Consider the following 12022-nt stretch of genomic DNA (forward strand, 5'->3'; position numbering starts at 1 on the left):
ATGTCAATATCATGCACCAAACTTGCGTTAGGGTACTAGTTACACAGTAAACCTGGGTTATTTGCAAAACCTTAGTAACCACTGTTTTAGACATATTTCATTAGCAGAGGCAACACCTAGCATTCATGGGACACAACATGCACACTAGTATCCTGGTTTTGATCTAATTTGGGAAAAGACGTTTACATGAAACATGAGAAACCTGGTTATCCCTGGATCAGAATCCAGGTTTCTGATCATCGTCTTGATTCCTCAACGTCTCAGTCACTCATTTATGTACCAACAGAGAATGCTCAGAACAAAAGCCCAGATAAGGTTCCACAGTATCCCGGTTTCTATCTAAGTGTTTCAGCTAGCATGTCCAGGTTTCTGAAACCATTGTTTACATGCAACACTCCAAATACCTGATCATAACTGAGATACTAGTGATCATGTAAACACACTCAGTCTTAGATCTGATTTAAAAGTGTTAATTACTTACTGTATATATCTCTAATTTCAGAATTAAATACTTATTTAAAGATCCTATTGAAAGACACTGTATGAAGCAATAACACTATGCAAGATAAAATGCTGGGAATTAAAATGGGACCCATGTGACTTCTGTCAAGATAGAAAGGTTAAGCAAAAATGAAATAAATAATAACAGCCCCTTAATTTACATAAATACCAACCTCAGTTTCACAGAAGCTGTGTGACCTTCACACTAATGAAGCTGGTTTGCTGAACAAGAAGTCCTGGAATAAGGATACTTTCTCTCAAAAGTTTCTTTTATTGCCCTCTCCCTTCTGAGTCATACACTCTCCCATGCCTTCCTCCCCTTATATACCCTTACCTTTATGTTGGACGAAATCCAGCACTTTTCTCAAATCCCTCTATTTCAAGGACTAAAACTGGTCTCACCTCTTCTTTTTTACTTTTTTCTGCAACAAAATTGAAAAAAAAATGAAGGTAGTTTTTACTGATTGTTTCACTGAAAACGGTTATGGCAAATACTGTATAAAATATACAAATCTACTTTCAGCGCACACATTTTCCCAGCGTGAGGTTTTGAGCTGGAAACTGTGCAGCTACAGGCTTGTGTTTCTAACCTTTGACACTGCTACATTCCCTGTTCATCTTCAAAGTTCATCTTGAAAGTCAATAATCATGTGTCCTCATTCTGCCAGATACAACACATTGTTTGACATAATTTGGTTTGTTACGACACCTTGTGGTGAAACATTTTACTGCTGCAGTTGCCATGGCAGTACGCTGCGCAGTGACGTGGTATAAAGAACCAGTCTTACCTTTCATCTTTGGCACAAAAAAGTGGAACATTCCCTTGGTGATGAACTGAATCTCAGTTGTATTTCTCACACTTTCTGAGGACAAAAATGTCTTCCAGAGAGAATACAACAATACATATATTATTTTATTTGCATGTTACATGGTGATAAACACAACAGTACCATTAAGATTCCGTGTGTTCCAAGCTATCTCCAAAAAAAAAAGAGGTTACTCTCCCCGACATCTCAAGTCACATTCAAATACAGAACATTGAATTCAAACAACTTTATTTTGTGTTATGAACTTTTCTCATATACCTTTATTACATATAATTTTTTTAGAAACCGACTGCAATCACCTTATGCCATAATAAAGTAAAGTAAAAACGGGACATTGCTGTGTCATAATCCATGATTGAATCTTAGTTTCCCATGACAAAGGGAAGGGACGTACAAACGTGATAGTTACATTTGCTGTTTAAATTTTTAAATGTTGAGTTGTATAAACACGATCTTATGGATTTGCTGACTTTACAACATTCTACTGTAGAAACATCATACTGTATATACACACAGAGGCGGGAAAAAATAATTTAAACTTAAAATAGAGAGTTACCACTGTAACCATCAACAAAAAAGTAGAAAGTTAGCTGTTTGGCCAACTTGTCATGTGTCTCATGCCTCATGTTAACTTCTCAGGTAGGTTAATAATGAACAGAATCAGAATCAGAGTACACACGCGCACGTACATAAGCCAACAGTGAAGCAATGGCGATGTTTTGAGGCAATGCTCAATAGTAAACTAGATAGCTGTATCTACAGTCTTCAGTAGATATCCAGGTCTGTCTACGGGGGGTTGGTGCTGTGTCCATAGGCTGGCTGTTGGTCTCTACAGTACGAGCAATGGAAGGACAGTATTCCTTGCTGCTTTATGGATAAGACAGAGCTCCATGGCTTTTACATAAGTGGTCTTAGTATCACTCAGTGCTTATTGGCTGGTTTTAACCTGCATGGACACACTTGGACATGCACATTGGTGAGGTTTACATGAAAATCACCTGAATGGTAGAAAGTTAAGACAATGACAGTCAGTTTACTGTAGCATCCTTTAAAATAAGATTCCTCACACTATTTGCCTGGATGCAGTGAACTCTACCCATCATGCATTCCAAGCAGGTTAAAAGGAATGCTGAGCACAATTTGGAGATATTTGACCCTGCTCTTATAGTCTGTCAGGGTCTCCTCCAGCAAAAAAACCCAACACATTTTAGTTTGTTTGAGAGTCTGCCCAAGGCCAGCCTTGCTCTGCCCTGAGGGTTTTTTTTTATGTGACACATATTGAGACAGACGGACTTGCTGAAATAGACATGTAGCACAGATCACTCTCATGCAAACTGATCATGAAGAACTATTTCACTGCAGCCTCTGGATCATTCACTTCTTACTACAATAAGAAGATAACTGTTGTTGATAAACTAGCATCCTCAAATATGGGCTAGCCAGAGGCTAAAAAGCGGTAAGAGAGTCTGCAGAAATACCAGTGTAGTAGAAAAACACCAGGAGTCAAGTTAATCCATGTTAAAGTGGATACACCAGAGTTGTTCAGTTGCAGAAAATAAATAAAAAAGCCTTTATATAAGATGATGAAAGCATAAAAACAAGCAGCTTTCTTATCACTTCCTAGACTGAGAAATCTGATTGTAAGATATTCTTTGTGTTGTGACTGATAGAGATGATAGAAATGTTGTTTTAACTGTTTAAATGCTTCGGCTATTATTGAAATTGTGGCCTGTTTCAGTCTCTGCACAGCTGTACTTCTACCACTTCACCCACATGAAAATAAGACTGGATCAGATGGCATCACCAACACTACAAAGTCACACAGCCATGGCCTCAGAAGCATTTACGATGAAAACACTGGGAACAATTTCTTTAATGTATGACAAGGATGACATTAATTACACTGTGTGTTTTACAGTACTAGTACTATCTCGGCTTGGTTGTTAGAAGAGCGGAGACGTGAACACACATCCAGTCGAGGAGCTGAGCTGACCGCTCGAGTCCATACACTATTAGTCACCTTACAGTAGGTCAAAATAAATGGCAAAAAAGGCAGCTAATAGTGCACCAGTTTCAGCAATTCTTGTCACAACAGCAATGACTTCTGAGTTGTTTCCTGAAAGAGTTGCACTGTTTGAAAGAACTTCCTTTTGTGAGTTTTACACATGTAGTATTCATTTAACTGTTTTGTTCATAAGGAAATAAATTCAGTGATCTTTTGTCGAGGTGTGATGAGAACATTTGCTGCAGGACTTGTAATATAATGCTAATATTTTGTTAAAGAGGCCTATCAGCCTTGATGGCCATTAGGGGCAATAAGCATTCAGTATTCATTTGTTTGCTGCTCTCATATTGAATTCCTGGTAAACGGAAGAGCATTACAAGCTAAACATAATATTCCATTCCCTATAATGTAAGCATGTAAGCCAGCACTTGTATCATCTCAAGGATAGGTACAATGACAACTGCACAAAACTATCTTCTTTTTTTGCTAGACCTTTTTTTAAAATCATTGTTGTCTAATGGGCTTCGGTTCACATGATAGAGCAGGGTTGCCAGTTCAAGAGATCTACGAGTTATTCAGTCTCAACACGTAGCTACCCTATTCAGAAACATGGACACATAAAATTTGCCTTTTCATATAGTATAAGGACATTGGATTCAAGTATATATATACACACGCAACTAAAATGAATGAGGTAAAGACAGAAAAAAATAACCTCAATATCAATATATTATGAATTTTTCTGTATCATTTCATATTAAAACACACATACTTCTTTGAAAGAGAAAAACTAAAAAGAAAGTCATTCATTGGTGTCATACATTTTTATCCAAATTCCAGCAGTATAGAAGAATGATCCTAAAACTTATAAACTAAAAGCAAACACTGTATGTGGTACAGTATACTGTATGTAGCTAAATGTGGTGCAGCCTGCTGTGGAGCAGAGACAAACTGCACAGTATGGTTGGTTGGTCGTCAAACAAGCAACATAAACTGCAACAATTTTCTCTGTTTCCTGTTGTTACAGTGGCAGAACAAGTTGTCTTATCATAGAGAAATACAAAATTTTACTATGTACAGTACGTATCATTATAACCTACTGTGTTTCCCTTCCTGCTGCAAAAGAAAAGAGGAATTCTTTTGGAATAAAGGCGAGTGGTTGCAAAGCCACTGGATGAAGATGTAGATATCCATCACCAGATAAACTAATTCCTTCAGGCTTGTACTCCGCATGGTTTAGCTCAGTAGGACCGAGTTGATTCTATTCACTGTATCCTCGATTTCTGGGCTGGACGGCAACAACCCAAGTGACTGCTGCATCTAGAAACAATGTCATTGATTGGAGAGATATCCGGCTAATGCTCTATATCTTTGTTTCAGTCTAGAAGCATCAGATTATGGTAGTACAGACTTTAATATCAAGCTCTAATCTCATTACAGAATCAGCTTCAGTATTTTCCCTTTGATTTCTGCATGTGTTAGTTTCAAATCTATATAGTTTATGGATATTTGGCAGATACTTTGCATGTTGCTCATTAACGCACTGGTTAAACACTTGGTTAAATCTACAACTGAAGTTAACATAATGCATCTATGGGAGTAAGAATAAATATACCTTATGTCTTCAGTACTTCTAGAGACAAATGATTGTTGGCATCCCTGTGAGTGGGGTGCCTCTGCTTTCATTCCCATGAAGACAAAAATATAACAAATCCCAAACCAGATCCAGACCCCGAAGACAAGATATAGCAGAAACAAAGAAATGCATATGAATTAAAAAGAACAATGCAATTCTTTAAGGGAGCACTGTTTGCTTGTTCTGTCCTTCATTTCACTGTTTTTTTTTGTTGTTCTTATAACATTTTACTCATAACCCATTGCTTTTCATAATATCAGTAAGCAGTGCTCGAGAGCACATAAGGTTTTCGTATCATGATGCAAACAGTCTGGGGGGTGGTAAAGTTGGTAATAAGGTAGCAATAAGGATGTCGGTGAGTTGGAGAGAAGGAGAAGGAGAAGGAGGGAAGGCCAGGAGGGGGAAGAAGAGGAAGAGGAGGACAGCAGTATTAACACTTGAAGAAAAGGCAGGCGAAGCAGGCCAGCAGGAGCCACAGTGATTGAGATACACAGGCAGAGCCGTTGATATCTCGACCTGTCCCGGGTCCTGCACAGAGAAAGAGAGAGAGAGGGGAGTGTTAATGTAGTCAGAGTCACTGCCAGAGAGCTCACTCAGACTGGCAGATCCACCATCTTGAGAAAAAAACATTATGAAAAACTATGACAAATAATTGGATACCCACTATTTTGGTTTTCTTGAGCAATCACACAGATAATATTGATATTTTTGGGGGTAATGTAGAGGAGAATGCCAACAATAATTTTTGGAGTTTGACAGAAGAGTAGTACCACTAACAAATTAATTGTTCTGGTGCTTTACATTATAAAAATATTTACATATGCACTTCCTCTGAGTCAGTAAATTCATAAAATGTTATGTAAGGGACTGTAGACTTTGAGAGGTGTTTGGTGACATCTGGTGGCCATGGTGTGCTATTCACTCCCTTGCTGTGATGGACGCTCAAGTCCATGCTTCAGAGAGCACAGAAGAGGCATAAACTGGGGAAATATACGGTGGCCCTGAAAGCTCAACACATTTCAACTTAAATCCACATGCATGTCATTTCTTAATGTAAGTACACAACTCAACAAAATATAAAGCAGATCTAGTCGTTTTTAGACATTTTTATGTGGAAATGTTACATATTATATCTTTAAGAAAACAAATGCAAATAGACCAATTTGACAGCACATGTGCTGCATTTAGACAAAAACACATTGAAAACTGAGAAAACATAACCAAATACAGAAATGCTGCAGGTCCCACAGAACACATCAGAAAACAACAGATTTTTCCAGGGGACACTAAAAAGTGGCACGTTATTTGTTACCATGTGGCTCCTGAAGTTACTGAAGTCGACTCTCTGTCAGTCATTGTGAGCAAACAATGTCTTTTTTTTCGTTTTAACATTCTGATTGCATGATTCAAATGTTATTGCAGATATTTGCGAGTAAATGTAGCGTTAGCCTTGTGCTGCTTAATAGGCTACCAATTCAAATAATGGTACGTAATATCTGCATAATGCAATCAGAATGTTGAAACAAAACAAACAAATTGTTAGCTCATTTTCATGATGTGAATTCAACTGTTTTGTTACTCATTTCCTTGCAGTGTTTCTGTATGTGGTTGTGTTTTCTCACTTTGCAGCATTTTTTTATTTCTAAATGCTCCACAAATTCTCAAATCCTCAAATTGATGAAAGTGTATTCTTGATTTGCTTTTGTTTCGTCTTTTTGCATGGCTTTTCTTGTTGCAGTAGGTTGAGCTCTCAAGGCCACCGTAGAAATAAGAGAGAAATAAGAGTTTCAAAGTAAAAATGAACATTGCATCACAGGAAAGAAACCTGTGGGCACGTTGTACTCCTGGTCAAACCCCAATCAACTATGTCACAGCCAATGTTTTGCCTTTGAGAGCTGTGCTCCATTTGGCCGTGCCTCTGTGCCACTTGGTATGTAGTGGCAAGGGTGGGGATACTGACTTAAATGGAGTGCAGTTGGCTTATGAGGCAGCAGGTATGACACTGACTCTGTATTAGCTGATAATCAAACAGCAGCAGGTAGCGGAGATGATTTGGTAAACTTACATTTGTATCTTTTCACAGCTTTGAAGTGTTGGCAGAGACAGTACGGCGCCTTTTCCATCTGAATCCAGCCACAACAAGCCATGTGAAATATATGGTCATTGGTCTGTACTGTGTATGATGCTGCTGTTTGTGTGCCAAATGCAGTGGAAACCATGTCCAGCTGGCTTAAACCAGCACTGTGCTGGTCTGGTTTTGGAGCGCACCCATGGAAAACGCCTGACATCACTGAGGTGTCACAATTATATATATGTGGAGTTGTATATTTTTAATAAAACAAGAATCTTCCATCTTGGATTCAAACCGTGAGCTATAGAAAATTGCAGTAGTGTATATACTCACTATAGAGGAAAAGACTGGCATTCTGGATGCCCAGTCGGTTCGAGGCCACACAGGTATAGTTCCCATAATCCTCTTCGGTGACGTTGGCAATCATGAGAATAGTGGTCGTGCCAAGAATTTGGATATTGATGCCCTGAGCATTGGACAGCCTGGAGAGGAGAGACAGACAAGTGAGGCCATTTTAAGTATTGCAAAGTAATGAAAATTAGAGGAGATTAAGCCAGAAGGGAGTTAGCGACATTTTGGGTAAAATATGAAGTCTGCAGTGACTGTACAGGTAATGGAGAAGGGACACTTCACCAGAGCTTAATTAACCAACATAAAATACTGATTTTTTACTAAAGAGAACACACACTTACAAATCAAATTAGTCACAATTTACTCCTGGTTTAAAAGCTTGATTATCAGCCTTACAGCAATATGACACTTTTCACAATGAGATTGACAGGATTTAGCTGTTTTCTGAATCTGTTGTTACATCCCAGACACAATACTGCTGCCAGAACATGCTGTCATATTTGTGAATCTCTTGACAAAATTGCTCATAATAACATTACGTACATTACAACGTTACATTTCTTCATGTATTCAATTTTAATGTGACAGTTCCTGCAAAACTACTACACGCTGAAGGCCATGAAGTAGACATTTGAAGACAGCCAAATCTATATGCTTACACATAAATAACAGACCTTAACCACTAAATCTCAAAAATGTACAAAAACTCACAACAATTTTAATAGAAATGTCAATATTTAGTAAAGGTATTCAGCTAGCTTAACATTAATTATATTTCATAACGAATTATACTTTGGTGCTGGCAATCACTTTGCAATAGAAGGGGTCAGTGAACTTTCTGAGGGTAGGCGGAGTGTTAAGAGGGGAGATAAGTCTTTCTCATTTTGGAACAAACCTTTTTCATTAACAGTTCGACACAATGCTGCTTTTACCAGAAAGCAATCCTTGACCTTTGGATAATGTGGTGAGCAAAGATAACAAGATGCAGTTTGCAGAGAGGCAATGTCACTGACCAGGCTGTACATTTGTGTTTTCATTTAAGTGTGCAGAGATGTAACAACTTGTAAACATGACAAAAGAGCCACTACACAGGCATGCAAGGGGGTGTGGGTGGGTGGGGGGTGTGGGGGGCAAGAATTGTTAGCAAGCTAACATTGTTAACTATCCTGTTAAATACACTAATGCTACTAATGTGAAATTTCCCATATCGGTACCATCTGAGTTGCCAAAGGTTGAGTGGTCCTACGTTGTTCTTCAGATTTCAGTGAACAAATTGCTATATGATAGACCTGTCAAAACACCTGTAAAATCCGGGTTACTATCACTGTTCTCCGTAAATGAGCTGTTCTATTACATATATTTAGCTACTCTTTTGACAGGTCTATCATATACCAATTTGTTCATTTAAATGTGAAGAACAATGTAGGACCACTGAACCTTTTTCCACCTCAGATGGTACCGATATTTTGCACTTATTAAATTAATACTATTTATTTTGCTCAATCTTGTAATTCTGTTAGCTTGTGACCAGCACCAGAGTAATCCTAAAAATCATCAGAAATGAGCATTTAGTAGCTTATTTTTAAAAACAAAATCTCCAGGGGAGCGACCCTCTGTGTTTTTCTCTGCTCATGCATCCTTTTCACCTTTTTCACCCCTAACCAGTTTGCATGCCTGAATACAAAGTGCAAATGTAAAATAAACATTGCTTATTGCTGTATACATATTTTATGGTGGCCCTGAGAGCTCAGTGCACTGCAAATTAAGAAAACAAATGCAAACAGACCAAACAGAAGCAAATTAAGACAACTTCTTCATCAATTTGATAACACATGTGCAGCATTTAGAACAAAGGCTACAAAGTGAGAAAACATAACCAAATACAGAAATGCTGCAAGTAGCACACATGACAACGGAAACCGTTTCCAGGGGACACTGAAAAGTGATGAACACGGCTGGGACAGACTTGTTGTTGCCTCATGAGGGTATTGTAGGCGGCTATGCGTAAGTGGTGTTGGAAAATGAGCAAAAATTTACGTTTTTTTAGTGGTACAACAACTGTGTCCCAGCCGTGTTTTCGTTGTCCCCTAGAAACAGTTTCTGTTGTCGTCTGTGCTACTTGCAGTGTTTCTATATTTCGTTGTGTTTTCTCACCTCGCAGCATTTTTTCTAAATGCTGTGCATGTTGCCAAATTGGTGAAGATGTTTTTGAAATTTTCTTGTGTTTTGTCTATTTGCATGTGTTTTTTTTTTTTTTTTTGTTGCAGTGCGTTGAGATCTCAGGGCAACAATTCAAACGTCATTGTTCTCGTTTATTTCCATAGATTACTTTGTTGTCACCAAACAAACAGGATCATTGTTATCCCGTTTTCGGATGAAAGATTAGTATGCTGCTGAAGACCTTCCCTGTACTTCTGGGAGTCCTAATGACCACCAAACTTCTGGCAATCAATTATGTCAACCTTGAACCCCTTTCAGCACAAATTAATCAATACAATTTGCTGACTCAGAGTGTATACTTCGCTGATGAACTGTTCCTTACATCATCACAACCAAATAAAACCCTTTTAATAACACGGTGCACATAATGGATTCTGCTTGTTCTGGGCTGATTGAGCCCTTTCGTATCATGAATGAGGTGAAGTTCATTTAAGGCACCTCAACTTAATCCTGCTTAAGTCTGGGTAATGTGGTAATCGGAATTTGAGCAGGGGAGCGAGAAGTTTATGCTGACACATACTTGGCTGATAGAAAGTATTAACATAAAAAGGAAAACGCACATGATGGCACAGCATAATTTGGCTCACTGGGGAGCGGGGACTTGATAAAGTACTGAGGTCCTTCCCATAGGGACACCTTGGGAACAGTGGCAGTGTGTGTGTGTGTCTGAAAGCAAGAGAGCGAGACCTAAGGGAGGGCAAGTGCACTGGCAGTGTCCCCACTTCATCTAAAACCCCCCTCCCATGATAAGGCCAGGAGCATATATATTCTCCAGTGTGTCTTCATGAGAAGTGACTGCACTATTAAAAAGGCCTGCCTGCCCACAGAGCATGCAGAGACCCAGATAATACACAGCACCACAGGGAGCTGAAAGCAAACAGCTATTTTTACTATAGATTAGAGCGCATGATTGTAATGCAGTTGCAGGGGAATAAACTGACCTAAACAGATCAAAAGACACAGACCTCTCTTTTGTTTTCACAGTGAAGGTTTCAGGTTGGACTCTGCATGGTTTTCTTTGCCCACATTGAGTTCACACCCAGCAGCAGAAAACTGGAGCATAAAGAACAGGAAACTGGATCTCTGGCCTGCAAAGTCTGATTCTATAAGTATTTATCAAACTTAACATTTCTGCTGCCCATGTTAACTTTTAACATGTTGGCAGGCGCAGTTCTGCAGCCGGCAACTTCTCTCACTTTTAATTTCAAGTTCATCCTCAAATATGCCTGTGTCTCTGCCAGCTTCTTCATCTGGCAAAATAGACCGGAATACATTATCAGGAAGGTTGGTAGAAATCGTGCACGTCTACCTTTTTGGGAGGGAAGTTGTTTTAATTGTTCTCATCATTGCTGTATCATGCTTGATGTCCTTCCTTACAGGCAGAGGGCAGCAGTGCTCTACTGGATATCTTCTACAGTGATCATTTCTTGATGCACAGAACTGCTCTGTTACATTAAACCCTAGATTGAAATGACTTGACCCCTCTATTTGGCGGAGGGCATGCAGTGTGTGCGCAGGGCTGCAGTCGCAGGCCGGTAGAGATGAAAGACCAGAACAAATCATCAGATGGACAGATTTGATTCTGTAGCGTGTGGGAGCATCTAAAGTAGGTTATCGCTGCCAGAGAAAGTGACAGGCCCTGTTATGATTCAAGGCTGATGATAAATGAAATCAAGTGGAGAGTCCTGCTGAGACTTGTAACCCAGGGATGATTGAAAACGGTCCGGTGGCTGTGACAGCCATGTATCAGCTGACAAAACAACAAACAGATCTGTCTGTCATGTTAGCTAACAACTCACTTTGGATTTTCTCATGTTATAAACACGGATGTAGTGATTTACTGCCCAAGGAGCAGGAGCAACATCCTAATTTAAAAAATGCTTTTGTAGATAGACAGTGGTTGATTCTACAAACACAATTCTCAAGACGTAAGTACTGTAATGAATTATAGAGTTCATAAGAGCAACTGCATTTTCACCCAGATTTGTAGCTTCTTCTTTAGATTACCCTAAAGAAGAATCTACGAATCTTATGAACTGTATCATTACAGAATAATTTGAAAAAACAAGGCTGAAGGGGCAACCAATATACAGATTTAAATTCCATCGTGGACAGCCAGTGACGAGACAAAAACAGCAGGGGGGGGGGGGCATGCTAGCCAGGTAGTAATAGTTATCAGTTATGAACTACTGGCCAGCTGCTTTAAGATCACCAAGCATCGGTTTCTACTGAGGCTAATAGTGTCTCTAAGCGCCATGGAGACTCTCAGATCCTGGTGAAGTCAGAGATGCTGTGAAGTTAGGTTTCATTTACTTTTCAGAAGATGAAGTACATTTAATCAGCAGAGGAGGTCCACATTTTCATTATTGGCTATTGAGACTGACGGAGGATGGATATGCACATGGTTAGGT

The 12022-nt window shown here is 39.1% G+C and overlaps 1 protein-coding gene across 5 annotated transcripts in view; it reads right to left on the reverse strand.

The window, feature by feature from the left end:
* Positions 1-1393: 1393 nt before the first annotated feature.
* Positions 1394-12022, reverse strand: part of LOC122878537 (limbic system associated membrane protein) — a 455066-nt gene continuing 444437 nt past the window's right edge. For all 5 annotated transcript variants that reach the window (XM_044201386.1, XM_044201387.1, XM_044201389.1 and 2 more), the window contains 2 exons: positions 7374-7522; positions 1394-5497 (listed from right to left, as the gene is read on the reverse strand). In XM_044201386.1, coding sequence (XP_044057321.1) covers positions 5400-5497; positions 7374-7522 — 247 coding nt within the window. In that variant the 3' untranslated portion in view covers positions 1394-5399. The remainder of the gene's footprint in view (positions 5498-7373; positions 7523-12022) is intronic.

Source organism: Siniperca chuatsi, linkage group LG7 (genome assembly GCF_020085105.1).
Source record: "Siniperca chuatsi isolate FFG_IHB_CAS linkage group LG7, ASM2008510v1, whole genome shotgun sequence".
In the NCBI taxonomy this organism is placed as follows: Eukaryota; Metazoa; Chordata; class Actinopteri; order Centrarchiformes; family Sinipercidae; genus Siniperca; species Siniperca chuatsi.